The 19,842-nt window shown below is 40.8% G+C and overlaps 1 protein-coding gene across 1 annotated transcript; it reads right to left on the reverse strand.

Annotated features, from left to right (window-relative positions):
• Positions 1–748: 748 nt before the first annotated feature.
• On the reverse strand, positions 749–19,836 carry LOC117422931 (protein HID1-like). Its single transcript, XM_034038179.3, has 19 exons — positions 19,710–19,836; positions 16,931–17,080; positions 15,835–16,005; positions 13,036–13,152; positions 9,221–9,327; positions 8,602–8,718; positions 7,840–8,065; positions 7,547–7,603; positions 7,266–7,406; positions 6,851–6,941; positions 6,423–6,574; positions 6,214–6,292; positions 5,611–5,775; positions 4,773–5,000; positions 4,415–4,566; positions 4,032–4,109; positions 3,723–3,814; positions 3,233–3,391; positions 749–2,682 (listed from the first exon to the last, which is right to left on the reverse strand). The coding sequence occupies exons 1-19, from the start codon at positions 19,773–19,775 to the stop codon at positions 2,619–2,621; spliced, it is 2,412 nt and encodes an 803-aa protein (XP_033894070.3). The 5' UTR covers positions 19,776–19,836; the 3' UTR covers positions 749–2,618.
• Between the last annotated feature and the right edge of the window lie 6 nt (positions 19,837–19,842).

Consider the following 19,842-nt stretch of genomic DNA (forward strand, 5'->3'; position numbering starts at 1 on the left):
AGCAACATAGCACGACTGGTGTGTGGTTGTGGGATATCGGCGTGCATCAGCTGGGTTGCAAGACACGGGATTAGCGACATCCCGCCATAACAAACAAAAAATGGTTCAGAAAACCGTGGCGATGTCTTGAGACATCGTCACAGCTATGACATCACAAAGCCGTGGTGATGTCCTGAGACATCGTCACAGCTATGACATCACAAAGCCCATTGAAATGAATAGGCAAACAATTCTTGCCATTGAGTAACTGTAGTTCTATACCAAAGAACCAGTGTGATTCGAGTCCACAGTTGAAAAGGTGCTCTCTGTTTTATTTATTTTTATCTGAATAGTGAGTTGGAGAAAAGAGGAACTTCAGCCAATTTTTAAATAGAACATTTAAGATAAGGAATGCATGGTTTACCTGGGACAATATAAAATAGTAGCAGAAAGCACGATTTTGGAAAAGCATGTTCTGTAAACTAGCATTTTGGAACCTGCATTAATAGACCTCCAAATTTATTCAATCAGCGCTGTTCATTAAGAAAGTTAATGTTAATTAATCCCCTTTACAGTACTTTCCATTCCCAGATAAGTTAGGTAAATCAGACAAGTCTTTTGGTGGAAACAGCGGAAATTGAGAAACTGAATGCCAATAACAAAAGTTGAGAAAACAGACATTACAGAACTGGTTAAATCCACTGGCTCAGCAACATTCATTTGACTGAAAAGAAATGTGTGCCTAACATGAATAAAAAGGACACACAAGTTTAGTTTAACATTTTCATTTATAAATAATTTACAATATACTCTACATATCTTGAAGGAAATATTCATTTAAACATCACACATATATAGATTTTGTTTGTAGTTTGTGAAGAGCTAACACATTGGCATTTTTAAAACACAGACCACCACAACAGCAGCAGCATTACAGATGCAGCAGACTGCTAATCTTGTCAGTGACTTAATGGTTACATCCCAGTCTGGTCTAGTGTTACAGTGAAGTTGTCAAGTATTGAATACTTTATAAAGGACTGGTGCAGCCAAACAGTACATTTATAAGATTAAAAACAGCAAGAAAAAAACAATGAACATAAAGTGACTTTTACACAAGTCCAGAGTTCAGAGTTGCGGATTTAATTAAAAAAAAAAGGCAACATTTGTTTTAAATCTTAAAAGCACACATCAAGAACTTCTCTCTCTTATCAACGAAACATACAACACATTTCTGTGCAAGTTCATGTTAATAAACCCTTTTCAGAAGTGTTCTGCCGATAGATAGGTTTCTTCGCAGCCTTTAATAAGGTAGCAGTTAAACGCCCCGAAAGCAAATGGAAGGGGAAACCACACAACAGAAGTGCAAAAGAACATTTAATGAAAGCACAGCAAAATTATGAGTTGATTGACTACAAAACATGTAAAGCTCTTGGTCTTGTGAGCCGTTTTTTTTTTTTTCTTAACATCCTGCTCTGCAGAGCGCAAGCCTGTTAACAAAGTCAGAAAGGAGTGTTTCACAAACGCCAGCCCCATTAAAATAAAAGCAGCAGCAGTATAACCTCTTCTGACCTTTGAAGCTGTGGTGAACCAAAGTGACTTAGGCTGGGACCAAATCAAAACTGACAACCCGCTAATCGCACTTAACAAAACTGTATTTAATAACGTTTTCTTTTTATGAGTAGAAGAAATAAGATAGTTACAAAAAAAAAGAAAACGCTATTAAATACAGTTTTGTTAAGCGTGATTAGCGGGTTGTCAAAGTTTTGATTTGGTCCCAGCCCTAGTGGCCAACAGATATCTATCACCTACGATGACATGAATTTAGACTGGCCCAAAAAGTCAACATTTCCCTAGAACCGCCACCCACTTCAGAAATCACAGTATACTTCTTCCTCTGTGGCAGCAACACAGAAGTCTTGCTACACTATTACATTGTGTTTAATAACTAATGAAGGAGTACTGCTATTCACTAAAGAGAGCTCTCATCTAACAGCTATTTCATTACTAAATTCCTGCGCAGTAGTAGTGAAGGATCATCTCTTTGGAGAACAGCACCCAGTTTGGTTTTCCTTTAAGCAGTAAATGCTGCCAAAGATGAACATGACCACTGTTTCTCTGGGTCAGTGGTTCTGCTTTGCCTGTTTGGACTGTGCAATTCCATTCTGTGGCTCTTCAATGGAATTACATGTTTTCAGTAAAGCGCGAAAAGTGATGTACAAGAGTTACTGTAAAAAAGGTTCAGGGGAGATATTAGAATATTGGAATATTTTGTGTCAAAATCTTGGGTATTTATTGAATTTATTATTATTTTTTTATAATACTGCTGCTCAATGGCACATCATTATCGCATAATTTCATCTGCTTATGAATCGAATTAATTTTTTTTTTTTGACAGTACGTTACTGTTGGTCTCAGTATGATCGGCCTAGGGGACATGGCTATTGAATCACTGCCCTCAGCTGTTTCACAGCAAGAACAGCAGCTGGGTTACCTCTCCCCCTTTAGCCAGACTCATTCCCCCTGACAGATAGTAATAGGAGTGATGTGATGTTTCTTAGAAACTGAACAGTTTGTTGTTTGCAGGGAAGCCAAAAAACACAACCGTCCCGTTTCTGCCGCCGGCTTCGACACGCTGCCTTCTACACTCGCTGGATTTCAAACAGCTTCACGTCTGTGTCGTACCAGATCGGGGGGTCCACATTGCTGAGAAAAACAAACAAACATACAAGCAAACACAGAAATGAAGTGAAACGATTAAATCAATCAATGTTATATAGCGCCTTTCATGGGAAAGCCAGCTTAAAGCACTTCACAATCCAAAAAACTAATAAAAAGACCTGTGAAACAAGACAAGAATAAAAAACAAAACAGAATATAAAAACATTAAAAGGTAAATCACACTCCAAAGGCTTGAGAGAACAAATAAGGGTTCAACCAGAGCTTACATTTTGAGCCGGAGAATGATGGGAAAAACTCCTAGCGTGACACTCCTACAGACACTGGTAAAAACAGCAGCCTTGAGTCTGTCGATCCAAACCAGGGGCCAGGGTAATATTGTACATAATTATTATACCTCTCTATCAAGTGTATAAGAAATGATATATAGAGTCAGTATTTCAAACATAGCAAAGGGTGTGAGAAGACTGTTCACCTTGTTAGCTCTGGAGCTGCTACACTTTACTACCATATCGCTGTCTGCTGCACAAGCACAGCAATCCTCTGCACAACACTGCAAGCCCCTGGCTCCTCTTACCGCAGGTAGATGACTCCCCACATGTAGGTGCGGAACCACATGGCAGTTCCGGAGTTTGCCTGGTACTTGCGGATCAGGATGGGGTGTGGCACTGGCAGCAATCCTACCAGAGTCCCGTGCTGGAGAAACTTGAGGATCTCTGACTCATCCGTCAGACCCCTGTGGAACAAAACACCCCCAATCAACACGTGCTCATCACACATGATTTAGGTAATGTAACACTACAGTACACTGGTTAAATACAAGTTACGTTAAAGTAAATATAATAAAAAGCAATACAATTAATAGATATAAAAGTGAACCAAGAATAAGAACATACTAAGCAGTTTTAAATTAAGAAAGAAAATATATAAAATTAGTGGTCCACTATGAAAGGCGCTATATAAAATAAAGACTGACTGATTGATAAATTAACTTCACTGTGAACAATTAGAAAGGGCAATCTAGTATATTTTGAATGCAAGCTCTTTCAACACAAAGTTTCGCTCACTTGTCAATGCAGATTTTCTCCACTTGAGGCACCAGGACCTGCAATAGGCGCATGATGGTCTGCAGAGGCAGCTTGCACTTCCAGGATAATACCTGCAGGTTTATAAACGGGCATTTAAGATCACAGGAAGGAAGGAAACTGTACAGGTACCCGCTTACCAAGAACACACACAACAACAACAACATGTCAGGCTTGTGGAAGAGCATTTATACACATGTGCATACAAAATCCCAAATACTACTTCATGAGTTCAAAGATACAAAAAGACAAGTACAGCACAAACCCACAATCTCTATATTTTATACACACCCAGTCTGAGGTGGGGGTCCACTGACTCACAGAGGAAGTGCTGGACAGACGCCTTCTCTCTGGTTTGACATAGAAAACCTGAGGGGCGAGAGGGAGGGAGACAGTGACGAAATGAAAATACCAGTTTGATGTGTTTAAAGAAAGAACCTCCTACATAGAAATCAATGTGTGACCTACAGCGACATCAAGTGAGGGCATTGTGAATTGCATGTAACACTCTGAAGACAATAGATAAATACATGGAAAAAAAAAAAGTAATGGACTCATTCCCTGAGCTAATATTTAGTCTCAACCTTGCTGTGCAAAAGCTCTTCAGATCTCGGGTCTCTCATCCCCTTTACCCTTTACTCTCCCTACCCCGCGGCCTGCTGTCACTACTGTACCTCATCGTCTACGGCCCCAGCGTTGGACTCCGTGTCACTGGCCCCTGCAGCCCCGCTGCTATGTGAAGGGCTCTGATTAGAGTCTGTCGGCTGCACTGAGATCATTGTGCCATCCTCTGACACCTGGGACTTCTCCGTCAGCTTGTCGATACCTGAGCAAGGGAGGGGAGGCGGAGAGTTAGAAAAGGAGCCATCAAGTTGCTAAAAAAGGAAATTTCATGACTGATATCACTCCACACAAACTGGATTTTGAGAAACGGTGCCACTAAACAGGCATCCCTATTTCCTGCATCGTGACCTACTTTCTGTGATTTCCTCCCTATGTACGACAGCCACTTCTGCTGTGCGTGCTGGGTACCTGGTGTGGCAATGAGGCTTATCTTCAGGGTGCCTGGCTCAGCAGGGGCGGCCGGCCGCGAGCCCTCCATGGACACCCCCTCCTGGGAGTTGGTGCGGGAGATGGGCTCTGGGGATTTCTTCTTGCGCTGCAGGGCTTTCTGAATGGAGGAGGGGTCGGTGGGCAGGTTGGCAAGCTGGTGGAACACGTTGCGCTTGCGGATGATGGCGTACACCAGGTTATAATTGCCTGGAGGAGACACACACACACACACACACACACATTACCAATCAGGAATGAAGGCGCTCTAAAACAATATTGTCAGTGGGAGGAAATGCTCTGCAACACTGAAATAAATAGCAATCCTACAGTTTTGAGTTTCATTTATTTTCAATGCAGCTACTGCATTGAGGGATAGGCACATGCACTTTGTCATGCTCTTTGTAAAGATACAGAAGTCCTTCTGCTTTCCCGTGATAGTTGAGGAATAGTTGCACACAACTCTGACATAAGTTTATAGAAGTCTAGTGGATCATACATTGCAGACTGTTTATTTTTTTTCTAATTTTAGATCGTATCCAGAATTCCAAAAACACTCCATGGTAGAATATGTAGCAAAATAAATGTATATTATGCTTTCACAATGACACATAATGCACATTTATTCGTGTCAGATAATTTAACATTTTACCAAGCAAACAAGATATAAAGAAGAGATTCCTTACCATCCAACTAGTATCAGATGGCATTCCCTTACTATTAAAGTAAGACTGGTGTGTGTGTGTGTAGCTTTGAAGATGCCACAGGGGAATACAGATACAAACAGAGAGATGGGCGCTCCCTGCAATGGTTCCCTTACCGTCGAACTGGTATTGGATGATGTTGTTGAAGACCTCAAGCAGGAAGAAGACGAGGTGGTGGTTCTGCGAGGCGGAGAACAGGAACCAGCTGGTGGAGAAGGCTTCCAGGAGGTGCAGCAGCTTGTTAGCTGCCACCATGGAGAGGCTCTTCAGATAGGGGGACACTGAGGGGGAACGACGACAGACAATCACAGAGCAAAATGACAACGCCTTTTATTATTTATTTCTTAGCAGACGCCCTTATCCAGGGCGACTTACAATCGAAGCAAATACATTTCAACAAAGTATGGGGTTTTGCATGCAATGCTGTCAGTGGAGCAGTGTGGAGTAGTGGTTCGGCTCTGGACTCTTGACCGGAGGTTCGTGGGTTCAATCCCTGGTGGGAGACACTGCTGCTGTACCCTTGAGCAAGGTACTTTGCCGAGATTGCTCCAGTAAAAACCCAACTGTATAAATGGGTAATTGTATGTAAAAATAACGTGATATCTTGTAAGTCGCTAAGGGCGTCTGCTAAGAAATACATAATAATAATAATAATAATAATAATAATAATTCTGTCAGTGCCCAGCAGGTGGCGCCAGTGACTCGAGAAGCTCACTCACCGTTAACAACAATCGTCAGCAGACAGTCAAAGAGAGGCTGGAGCCGCTGGTGACCGCTGGTAATGATCTTGTGAAAAATCTGGGAAGCAGACGGCAGGGTGTCACTTTCATAGGTAATTGTTATTTTATTTATTAATTTTTTTTTTTACACCCATTATTTGTAATGGCTTTAATGTTCAATAAGGTGTGTCCTGAGCACAGCTACTCACTACGATGAGCAGGTCAGCATGAGTCCCAGTGAAGACTGGGATGTCCATTGGCACTCGCACGGAGTAGGGTTTGTTCAATCGCACCCCGAAATTCCTCTCCCCGCTCAGCAGCAGCAGAATAAACACTCCGATGTGCATCAAGCCGACTCGGGCTTCAAAACAAAGAGCAAACGTTTAGCCGCTCTGATTTGTTAAGAGATCCTCTTTAAAATGCAAAACCTTTCAAAAGAGAATCAAAAGATATTTGCAATATACAATTGTGTATTCTGATTTTTTGAGAATCTGCTGGGGAATATTATTATCCTGTCTGTTTGTGGCACAGTACAGCACAGCGGGTTTTTTTTTTTTTTTTTTTTGTTTTTTTATCCCGTGGTTGAGATAAACTCCTAATGTGAGCCCAGAGAAAGAGGCAGTCAGGGTGTACTTACACTGATCTGCCCGGGCATCGTTCAGGTAGAAGAGAATTGGAACCAGGATATCCAACACATCACTGCTCTTCAGCACGAAAAACAGGAATTTCTGAAAGAAGAGACGTGCCCCATTACTGTCTGGAAAAGTGCACTTACCAGTCCTTTTAGGCTCCCTCCCATCATGTATATTAACACACAGGGGCAGTAAAACAATCTGCTACAAGGTTTTGAGATGGTTTACACTGATTTAATGTACGTGTACTGAATTGATAAGGTAAGCCAGGACAGCTGTGTTAAACTTGTAGAATTTCCAGAGCCCTGTTTCCGGTCTCAACTGGAATGCTCACTAACACAATGGGTGCTAATACACTAGATCTGCTGTTGTATACAAAGTGCTGAAGACTGAAGCAAGCGAGCTGGAAAACTGCCCTACCTTGTTGAAGTCACAAAGTTTCCAGAAGAGCACCAGCAGCTCCTGGTGGAACTGGATCTTCTTGGTGGAGTTGGGCAGGTAGGTCTGGACCAGGGGGTTCGTCAGCAAGCGCGCCACTCCCTTCAGAATGAATTGGAAATCCTGGGGGTGATAAGGGAAGCGATTGAAATACGGCTTTGTTGCAGACACTGATGAAAGCATTTGAAACTTGCAAAACGGAGGCGGGCCTTGCTCAGGCAGATGACATGAGGTATGCAGAGTTATCCGGATAGATACCTTACCTCCTCCCTGTGGATCCTGGACAGGTAGTTGACAAACAGGTTATCAGGTCCCACGGGCTACACACAAGGAAAGGAAAATAGAAATAAAAAAAAGAAATATTCAGCTAGAGCTCACATGCAGCAAAGCTTTACGGCATAGGTGGGGATGGCTCAAGTTCAGCAGGTTCAATTCTGATTAACTTTACTAAGCAGCTATCAATGGTAACTTAAACCACTCTTTGCTGTATGTGGGCGCCTGTAATGTGCGTATCTACGATTTCGTAGCATTTCCTGAATGAAACCCTGGCTCTTACGTCCTGGTCGTCCATGGCGGTGGTGGTGGTGGTGCCGTCCAGGGTGGGGCTGCCCGCCGCCGTGCCGCCCTCGTGCTCCAGCATGACGATCAGGACCTGCCCTGCATGCTCCACCAGCTGCTCGCGGTAATCCGAGAAGAGCAGGTGATTGTACGGGATCCCGTAGCCCACAGGATCGTAGGCACAGACCACATTGAGCAGGGAGGTGAAGAGAGGCAAGGCATGTCTGTGGGAGCGGCAGGGCCAGAGTAAGCACACACACACACACACAAAGGCTGGGCTAGCGCAACACAGAGGGGTTAGGGAAACACAGTAGAATCCCTAGAAAAGTTCATTTTTGCACTGCATTTTTGCAGTTGTATCATGCTTTTCCCATGGTTATACTATGCATTTACCATAGTTTACCCTCGTTTGGCATGTTTACTACTGTGCTTTACTGTAGCTCGCTATTCTTTACAATGCTAACCTGTGCTTTACCATGCTTTCACTGTGCTTTAGTAAGCTTTGCTATGCTTTTACTGTGGGAAACGTTTATAAGGGAAGTTATCAATACTTATCATACTGGCTGAATGGGACAGATTCCTTCTCTCGTTAATGATAAGTAGACAAGGCACAAGGTACCTTGCTAGAAATTTTGCTGCAACAACTAATCTTAATTACTGTTATCCACTGGTGCATAACTGACCAGAAAGCCAGTGGACAGCAGGCAGTGTGAATGAAGACCCAGTTGTAGTGTTAGTCCCTGGAGCAGCGAGAGCTCACCTGTTGTCTGTGGAACAGAAGAACTGCACCCAGGGGTTCAGGACGTTGCTCTCGGAGGAGGGGGCCAGGTACATGGCCTCCGAGAAACAGGTCAGCAGGAGCTTCAGCAGCTCTGTCCTGAGAAAGAGAACCAAGAGAGATTGTTCAGGAGCAACAGGAGATATATGTGTGTGTGTGTGATTATATATATATATATATATATATATATATATAAGTGCTGGGACAAATATCCAAACAAAATGTTTTTTGACATGTCTTCGGATACAAAAATCAGACGTTCTGCTTTCTCCTACCTTAACTCAAAAGCTACTTGTATTTAGAAAGAGATAGATGAATAGATAGATAAACTGTGTTCGCTAAATAATACAAATTTAGCTGGTTCATGAAAAAAAAACAAAAAAAAAACATGCCAACTTATAATATCTCCAGATTCTGATTCTCTCAATGACTTCAGATTGTCCTAACCAAGGTTAAATCATAGTTGCATAAGCAGGTCTCCTGGTACATGTTAAACTAACAGACGTTCCCATTCCTTTATTCTAACCACAAAGGCCACGCTGTCCCTCAGTCCTCAGCACTGACCACTCGTTCCAGAGCGGACAGTAGCTGCTTGACCCACCTGTTGAGGTCGTGTATGTAGTTGAGTGGTGGGGAGTGAGCGAATCCCACCCCAGCCTCCCAGATGTACTCACAGCTGTCAATGGAGTGGATGTCCTCAGCAGAGTCCTGTAGAGGGAGACTCCTGATTAATCATGACCTTCATAACAAGCTGCAGATATTCACACAAAACCAGCCTGGCAGACGGCAATTGAGCAACGACAGGTGTTCTTAGAAGAGACACTTATGAATATTTAAATATATCCCCATAGCAACTGACATTCCCAATAAAGTGTATGAATGAGGAAACACTAAACACTAAAGGTGGCTTTGTTCATTGTGAGTTCAGCCAGCAGGTTTATAAATACTACAAGAAACTTAATAAATTAATTAACAGATATTCCATGAAGAAGTCTTAGCTTGTTCCATAAATCCATGCATTTTATTTCTGTCCTTCTGGACTGTTTGTCATACATACATATCTTGCTTATCCTTACTTCAACCTGCATTTTTATGAAAGGAAAACACAGCTGCCAAGCAAGGGAGAAACAACTTGGTCAGATATTGATTCTTACGAGTTCAGTAACAGCAATGGTGGGGGTTCAAACTGTTTAGAGTTGTATAGAGTATAGAGCTGGCATGCCATAGTGTAGTGCTCTGTTTCCTTTCTATTGATGACTCATCTGTGCCTCTCTGGCATGTCACAACCTGCAAACCCACCCCCACACTCCCGGACACACATCTCTCCAACAGCAGCAAGGAAGGGATCGATAAAGTGAGTCACGACCCTGGGAACACAACACACCAGCCGGAGGCTTCCAACTATAGCAGCACAAATGAGATGCAGAGTTCCTAAATCGAAATCCTTCAGGGGCATCTTATCCTCTCTGGGAGAACCTTGGGAATAAGAAGTGATATTCAGGGGGCTCTATGATTCAAGCTCATATCCACCCCATAAGCGGCCACAGCAGGGGGTTGGAATTCAACACTCAATATTAGCTTATTTTTTGCAATATATACTATAGTTAAATACTCTATATGCAACGTCATCTCTATCTTAAACAAGCCACCTGACCGTATCACATCAATATCAGGGTCTATATATGGCTATCAGCATTGCTAGGGGGGTTCAATATCCTATGGTATGTATTCTTTTAGCTCTGCGGCAACAATGCAGAGGGTCCTTGTATTTTCACATGTGTTGCTTATTCTTGCAATTTTAAAACTGTATTCATGGAATCACATTGGGCTCAATTCATTAACTCACAATGCCACTATAAATAAAATACAGGAGTGACCCAGTAAAACACGTGACCTGCAGATACTTTCTCAGGCTTAGCCATCTGATTCCAGTTACTCTCTGAATCTCAGGAGTTATAATATACAACCCCAGTCTACACCATATCTCGAACAATGCCTGATTCTGCTTTCTTTAGACACAAGATAGACCCGGTTAGCTAAGTTCCATTAGCTGACTTCACACAAGCACACAGTGCATTCCACAAGAGTCAAGTTACAAGCTCAGACACAGACTTCACGATAAGGGGCATGAGAATATGGAACATTTGTCACTAACAACTTCAAACCTATTGAAATGCTATCCTGTTGACAGAAATATGGTATACTATTGACTGAGTTTATTTATATCAATTATATAGAACAATAAAATGCCATTCCCTTGTTACATATTCAGTTTATTTTTGGCAAACAGTTAAAAAAATATATTTAAAAAAGCAATCTTCTAGAGAGCCACAAAATAATATTCCCTACAAAAGTAACATGAGAAAAAATAATCCTTGCATGTCTCCCAGTTAACTTTACAGTGGAGCTATTGACATAACAAAGACAAACAAGATATCACAGTGATATTATAATGCAAGATATCCAAGATACTAGCAGAAATGTCCCGAGTCCTGTGAAGAAAGCAGGGGAAAGGTGTTGCCTTGCACTGTGATACACACCTCTGGCAGCTACAGTAGCAACACTTTTGTTTTTAAAGAAACTCCATTTTAAAACTGGTCTTGCAGGAATGTGCAACAGCCGTAAGGGAGTTAGGATTTGACAAATCCACCTGTAATTGTATTAGACAAACTGTTTGTGGTGCTCAAACTGGTTTAGACAAACTACTAGGCAAATCTCAGCTGCAGAAAAGTTATTCATAACAGAGGGGAAACGAAACAGACATGAGTAAAACTAATGTTGTGCTTTGCCATGTTAACAAAACACCTTTTTAGAGTCAATAGCAAGACCATTTCAAATTTGAGCATCTCACAGAAAATAAAAAAAGAACTGGTGTTATTTGTGCAATTATTATTATTATTAGTATTATTATTAGTATTATTATTATTATTATTATCATAAGATATTACTAGATTAGCCCTTTCTTCAAACATTTTGGAAATTCTGTTTGAAAAACAAAAATACTCATTGAGGGAAGACACACTTTGAAACTAACCATTGTAGCACTGTTATATAGCTCCATTAAGAGAATGGGATTTGAAAAACAAGGCATGTTACACTGCCTCATCAAGGTTGTTATTAAGCATTATCCATCTTGCTGCAGCTTCATAACAAGGTTAGCTGTGTAACAAAGGTATCGCATTGCATGGCCCCTTCAGTATTTCGCCTTCAGATTTCCTCAATTAAATAAAAGCCTTGCAGTGCACATAACATTTCCTTTAGTGAGAAAGTCAGTAGCTATGTCAGACTGCCCTGACCAGCACCGCTGTTTATTTAAGAGATTAGTAATTTCGCTCAACCCGGTTGATAAACAGAGCCTTTTAGCTCCAGCTGTGAGCTACACATTACTGATTAACAGACTCAACCCAATTCAGAGGTAATGACACAAATGAGGTGCATTACAGTGACAGAGCGCAGGGTTTCACTCATGAGAGGACACTTTGGGATCAGAGGTGTGTTTTTTTTTCACTCTTTCTTAATATTTCTTCTTAGCTAATATGTAATCTCATCGCTATAAATCAATCAACGCTGTGGGCTCAGTCTTTCATTTAAACATGTGGAAGAGGGAAACTTCTGGACAATAGTGTCTCTTAAAGGTTTTAAGCCGTGCAAACAGTGGGAATAAACTCGAGACATTGCTGGCTCGTCTCTGCAACAACCGGGAATTGAGAATCTTCCTCCTGGATAGGTCCAAGTCTGCAGGGGACTTGAAGTGATGTGAGAGAAAATAAAAGCAATAGAATAAGCCAGGAAGATTTACTTGTCTTAAGCAATGAGAAAAGAACAGTTAAATACAACCCCCCAAAGCTTAACTATCCAGGTTTGTGGGTTGTTTTTTTTTTTGTTTTTTTTTACATCCGTATGAAAAAAAATATAAGACTGAACCGACAGCTTCAAGTTAGAGGCAACAGACTTAGTAAACATCTTAGAGGAAAAAAAAAAGAAAAATCTGTTTATTTATTCATCAAAGCTTTTATTGTTTTTAAATTGACGGTTAGCAAATGAATTGTTCCTGTTTTCTTCCTTTATATACCAGATACTCCTGTTTCCTTTTTCTCAGCGCCTTGTTTCCCTCTCAAGCTGGATTAGCTGACAGTAAATCGTGCATTGGTCTGCAGGACACGTGTACAGCTGAGTGCAACACATATTTTCTTATGCAGATGAACACATTCAGAGACATATATATATACATATATATATATACATATATACACATACACACACACACACACTGTCAATGATGCAGGTAGATCGACTTGGTCAGTCTAGGAGCTACTACATGCATGTTGGTTGTTTCTGGTCAGTTCTGTAGCACAGTGGTAAACGTATTGTGTTCTGCTATTTCTGCTCGAGTGAAGGGGTTCAGGCGGTACTCACCAGGCTGCCTTTCTTGTGGCTCAGGACGGTGAACTCCGGACAGAAGAGCAGGTCAGCGATCGCCAGCAGCAGGGATTCGGCCAGGGGACGGCCAGAGTCATCGTCACCATCGTCTGCCTGCAGGACACACACAGGACAGGGTGTGAGAGGGATTCAATTTCAGTGCAATCACTCTTATTCAGAGCAGGTGATGCACAGGCTAGGGAATTTCATACAAGCGCTTTTAAAGTCACACCAACTTGCAATCTTTCTTTTCTTTTCAGAAACCACACAACGTGACGTAATCTGAAATCCATTTAAAAACATGCAAGAAATAAAACGGTAAAAGTTTGATGCAAATCATTATGTGTCTGTCGGGTTTTCCCACTGGGTACAAACAACATTACATGCATTTTAAATGAAAAGTACAGCACATAAATAAAATGCACCTAAATAATCTATTGTTAGCCGTCAAGTTCTGTACACAGGGCAATCAGCAAAAAAAAGACCAATCAAACAATGTGATATTAAACATGGCCTGTAATTCAACAGCACAGACCGGACACAATGTAGACTGTGTTTACCACAGAGGTTTGGGGAAGGGGGGCTGAGATCCGGGAGAGAGAATGACTCAGCAGGCTAGTTAACACTGCCTCTGTCCATACACTGAGCTACGGTCAGAGAGCCACAAGCTTCAAAGCACTCAACATGCCAGTGTTATCATCAAGGGCAAACTTGTCGTGAAAACTAAACACATTATTATATATACTTGCCATGATGTTACTGCAAGTACAGGGAACTACTCTGGAACTGTCTCAACAAGGTTCATCCAAAGTAGCTTCTACACCAAGGATAACCCCAATGTTATATTCTAATATTAATCTGACACGAATTCCACATGAGGGTGACCTTCCTTCTGCTTTCCTCACAGAACGCCCCCTCACTCTGCCACCAGAAGCTATACTGTTGGGTATTCAGAGAGAAAACGAGAGACGGCAAAAGATTTCTGAGGTATTGAATTACACACAAGCCACTGGAAAAGTCAATCAGCAATAGCATGGATCAGCCTCCACAGGAAGGGAGGGATTCTTTTTTCATTAAACCCGGTTTACATACTCACATTAATCTGATGAGTCATGTCTCATTAGATTAAATCTGAAGACCAGAGGTTTCAATCATTGACTGATTAAAGGTAAACTATTAAAGCTATTTTCATATGTATTTCTTTGTTTATTTAATGTTTATGGGATGTTGCTTGCATTCCACTTCTAAACTTATTTTTCCTCATACATTTTTGAGTGTAATCGATATTCAGAATTATAAAATGTGCCCGACTCAATTATAATGCCAACTGGAGTGGCTTCACTTACTCCATAAACTTCTGGAACCTTAAAAGAAAGGGACATTTCTGTTAAAAACAGAATTATCCTTAACAAAATCAATACCAAATTCTTCCAGACGAGGAACTACTGGAAAGGGGGAAGAAGCTTGGGTTTGGAAAAACACTTATAAATAAATGACTGGAACACAACACTCCAGGCACCCGTGCTTAATTATGATAGCGAGGCACTTATCAGGACTTTATCATTTCTTATCTGTTGTAAAACTAGTTATACTGACTAAAGTGGGCCCTAAAGAAGAAAAGTCAACGGAGGAGATCCTGTAGCTGTGCTGCCTTTTCACTTACCTTTCTTTACCTACAGACTCGTTTAAAACTGAAATCTGGCCCTTTGTGTACAGGATTAAATATTTAAGGATTTTTTTTTTTTTAACTGAGAATTTGCTATTGAGTGTTTATAAAAAATAAAAATGAAGAGTAGAACTGTTTTGTCCAGAAGTTCAACTCACTAAAACTCCTGCTGATTGTTTTTATAATCCAAGACAAATAAGTCTTTGCTAGGGAAATTGATAACCTTCAAAAGAAACATATTCAATTATAATCGAGATATGCCTCTTACTCTGCAATACACTTCTATTTTCTAGATTTTGTCAGAATTCCCATTTGATCAACTGCAGCTTAACCGACCTGACACAAACCCAATCACGATGCCTGTCAGATCCAACATTCCTCACAAGGCTGTGTGAAAGCATGTGATTGTGTGCAGGCTTCCGTTTTTTCATCAGGCATTCATGAGGTCAGGATTGAAACACAAGAGGTCTCTTCCTTTGAAGTAAGGTTTGGACTGCAATTTCCAGAAACGGTTTTAAAAAGCAGGAAAAGGGATTACATTTTAGTTACAGCGATCCTCATAGCTTTAAAGCAGTACCAGAAAACAAGACAAAACCATGAAGAAGATCCTTTTAGCTTTTGCAATGTTTTCAGTTTTAGTAGAACACAACAGCATTCTGCATGTGTTAGATACTCAAAGGAGTGCTAACAAAGTTTTTAAAATCCATGTTGTAGCACTAGCACTGTTAGCACAGTTACGGGTCCCCTTTGTTTCTACTGAAGGTCTTTTGGTTGTTTTTTTGCGTTTTATACTCAAAGACAGCACCACAGATGATATGCTGCAGCTGTTGCTTCCTGCTTACTAAACCACCCCACGTGTTGTAGTTCAAAGTCACTCACTCGAGCAGCAATCAGAACATGTGGCCTACTACAGAGAAAAGAACCAGGGTGTTTTTTCTGTTTTAGTGTTGCGTTTGAAATATATCCACATCCTGAATTAACATGTATGGTGGTGTTGTGACCTGGTTCCCACTTTTAAGTTAAGTAGGGTTAAGTAGGACCTGTGTCAAGGTGAAAAGCATGACAAAGCTAGTGAACATATACAGCATACGCTGATGTACTCAATTACCACCTGGCCCATTGAGACTCACCCCAGCTCGGCCGGCCCCTGGCACAGTGGACCAGAAGAAGCCCCTCCAGTCTGCGTCCTCAAAGATGTAGGGCAGGATGCGGGTGAGCAGGCGGGTACAGTTCAGCACAATCTGCTTCTCCTTCTGCGAGGGGCAGCCCGACTCCGCGGCCTGGACCAGCTTCTCCACCGCCTGCCAGGGACACAGGCAGTCATGACAGCTCCCCTCTCTCCTCTACACTACGCTCACAAGACTTTTTACTAGAGCTCCAGAGATGAAAGGATAGAGGGTTTTTTTTTTAAACTCACTGTAAAGACTAGCCCTGATAAAAGAAAGAGAAGAACGCTGTGAATGTGTTTTACAGGGAGATGGACGAAGACCAAGCAACAAAGAGGTTGTCCTGCTTGTCCATCTCCACTACAGGCTTGTTTAAACCTGACTGTGCAGAAAAACAAGTTGTCTGCTACCTCAGACAGGTGGATTTGTAACGCCTCGTGACCTGGCCAGCATTAACTATCAAAAGATCGCTAAGCAATGGTCTAGCTGCAATTGGGACATGCGATCCATAACACTGAAATCGATTAGATACCAGGAGAAAAAAACATTACAGTGTTGTACTTACAAAGTCTCTATACCCCGAATTAAAAAAACAAACAAGCAAGCAAAAAAAAAACTAAAAACTAAAAAGCTTCAACACCAAAGCTGCAGTGCTAAAGGTGCTAATGCTAACAGGAGGTAAGAAAATGTTTTTTTTAACCTATTTTTGGGGAGTCTTAAGAAATAAAAAAAAGCTTTTCTCTGTCCATGTCGTGCTTCTCTCCTCTCATACACAGTTGCACATGAAGGGAGCTGGCCTGTGAAAGGGAAATGGAGAGTCCCATCCCTTTTCCTGCTGTTCTGAACCCCAACCCCCACACAACGAAAACAGCAGCGCTGTGCTGACTGACAGCTTGTCCTGTGTGCAAACATAATAGCTGCTCTGAGCTCCTCGGAGTTCATCAGGACACATTCATCACAACACTGCCGGCTGAGCTTGTGTACTTGACTTGCTATAAGGAAGTTGCTTAAAATGCTGTACATTTGTGTTGAAATCCTGAAGTTTCATCGGTAGCCGTACCTTGTAACAGAGGGTGGCTAGGTTCGAGGGGGACTCCTCCCGAACGGCTCGGATCTCAGCCGCTGGCACCAGTGCAAACACATCCTGCACTGAAGTGGTCGTGTCCGCCCAGAACTGGTCCCAGAACGCATCATCTGTCGCTTCCACAGGCTGCAAAAGAGAAGAGGCTACTGCATTCAATAGGGGTGTAGAGGAATGTGATGATCATGTACACCAAGTGGCAAAGTTAAAAGTGACCAGCCACTACAATTCTCACCTCACTGATAATTGACAGGGAGGCGGGCGCTCTTCATTATTATTATTTATTTCTTAGCAGACGCCCTTATCCAGGGCGACTTACAATTGTTACAAGATATCAAGCAGTGTGGAGTAGTGGTTAGGGCTCTGGATTCTTGACCGGAGGGTTGTGGGTTCAATCCCCAGTGGGAGACACTGCTGTTGTACCCTTGAGCAAGGTACTTTCCCTAGATTGCTCCAGTAAAAACCCAACTGTATAAATGGGTAATTGTATGTAAAATAATGTGATATCTGTATAATGTAAAATAATGTATAATGTGATATCTTGTAACAATTGTAAGTCGCCCTGGATAAGGGCGTCTGCTAAGAAATAAATAATAATAATAATAATCACATTATACATTATTTCACATATCACATTATTTTACATACAATTACCCATTTATACAGTTGGGTTTTTACTGGAGCAATCTAGGTAAAGTACCTTGCTGAAGGGTACAACAGCACTGTCCCCCACTGGGGATTGAACCCATAACCCTCCGGTCAAGAGTCCAGAGCCCTAACCACTACTCCACACTTCATTACCTAGCTCTGCTATTGGCTAAGGGAGTACTTGAGCAATGAAAATTGCATCTTGTAAAAAAAACAAGACGTGGAAGCATTCTGACAAGTGAAACGAGACCACCGTGCAATATAATCTCTGCAGCACAAGTATTTAGCATTGTAACTGGTTAAATGTTCAATCATCTAAAAAGCAACCACCCATCTGCTACTTTGGAAAAAAACAAACATGTTTTGCATCTTTTACTGGGCGCAGTGGTCAGCGATGTGAGGTGTCTCTGTTTTTTTGTTAAAAGTTAACTTTAATTTGGATTTTGACTGCAAACTACCCGGGCGATATTAACCCTTTGTTGTCTGAGTTCTGCTGTATTGGTCTCCTGATTCCTTTTTAAAAAAAAAAATGATTATTATATTATATAATCAGCAAGTACAGGTACAGTCTCCTTTTTATATTAGATTTTATAGCATAGATGTTATTGAGCAAACCTATTTTTGTTTCGCTTTGTTAGTAAGCAGTCGTGTTGTGCGTTTTATACAAGTCTTCAAAAGCTGTTAAAAAACGCAGTTGAATCTTTTGAATGTTTTTATAGTTAAAACCTCTCTGCTGTGTATTCTTATTTCTTACTTACAATTTATTTATTTATTTTTAACTTTGAACACATGACATGCCTTAGATGTTACTGTATTTACCTAAGGACCTGTCACTGTCATGAGTAATTAGAGGTCGAGTATTCAGGAATTCGAAAGGTCTACTCTTGGTATACTCGAATATCTTATTTGAAATTCCCTCACACAGCCACTGTTGGCGACTACCATTTCTTTATTTGCATGCACAGTAATGTAACACTCTAGTTCCTAATCGTCAATGCACAGAGTAACCCGCAAAATGCAAATATAGTCTGTGCCACCTCCTTGCATGTCTCTTATTTCTGTTCAAACTTCAAAGGCTGTACAGAAATTACATAAGCAGTCAAAGGAACTTGGCAAGATTATTGTTCTACTGTTTTTTTTTTTTATTATTATAAATTATAATTTACTATATATTTAAATGTATGACTAGATTGCTTTTCTAGTATCTTTTCCAGTCCACCTTAAAGGCACCCCCGTACCTGTCGCAATATGGGCACTTGATCGGTGGTTACAAACACTTCAGCCGTAAAATAAACAAAACACAGCTTTGCACGATTCATCCCCTCGAACTAACTAAGCAGCTAGAAAACACGTGGATTTCTGTTACTCGTTTAAAATATTATGGCTTTCATTTGGAACATTTCAACAGCATATCGATTTATTTATCAGGACCACCTTAAAACACGATTGCACCTGCCCTGTTTTTTTTATCATGATATTAACACAAACGCAGGAATTGAGTGGGTTTTTTTGTAACGTATTTATTTATTGTTATTATTTATAAATACATTCAATTAATACATCTTCCATGTTAATGATCGTTGTCAATTTATATTTTAAATTCTGAATGTATATTATTACACCCGGTTTGATGCAGGACAGGCCTCTCATAATCTGAACATTATCATGAACTGCAAGGATAAAGAATCGTGTAACTTAACGCTCCATATATATATATATATATATATATATATATATATATATATATATATATATAGTTGTTTTTGTTAAAAGACGTTGTTCGTCAGTTAACGTCGCATTTTGCCCCCAAAAAACAAAAACATAAATAAGAATAATTTGAAATCCATGCGTATATTCAATTTAATTAAACAAATAGAAATAAATATATCAGAATCGTATAAGTACAACAAAGCGTTTATTTCCCTGTCTTTTTGTTTTCTTAAGAATTATCTAACAACAATCTATTTCATAATGACATCCCTATGTTGCTGCCGTGCCATCTGGTCCATTCCTGTCTCAGAATGATTGCAGGCTAGCAAAAGGCTTCTTTTTAAAATGATTTAAATAATTGCATCAGCTACAGTTTGTCTTTTTTTTATTTTTCGTTTACCTGTGTTTTGGTGGTGAGCTGTATCACTGCTTTTCTGAAGTTAAGTTTAGAGTCAGAGTTGCCCATTTTCAGGATGATGTGGTCTCGTTGTTTACCCCTCCACCTCTGTGAGTCGGCGCTGAAGCGAAGGCTG

Source organism: Acipenser ruthenus, chromosome 17, assembly GCF_902713425.1.
Source record: "Acipenser ruthenus chromosome 17, fAciRut3.2 maternal haplotype, whole genome shotgun sequence".
Taxonomy (NCBI): domain Eukaryota; kingdom Metazoa; phylum Chordata; class Actinopteri; order Acipenseriformes; family Acipenseridae; genus Acipenser; species Acipenser ruthenus.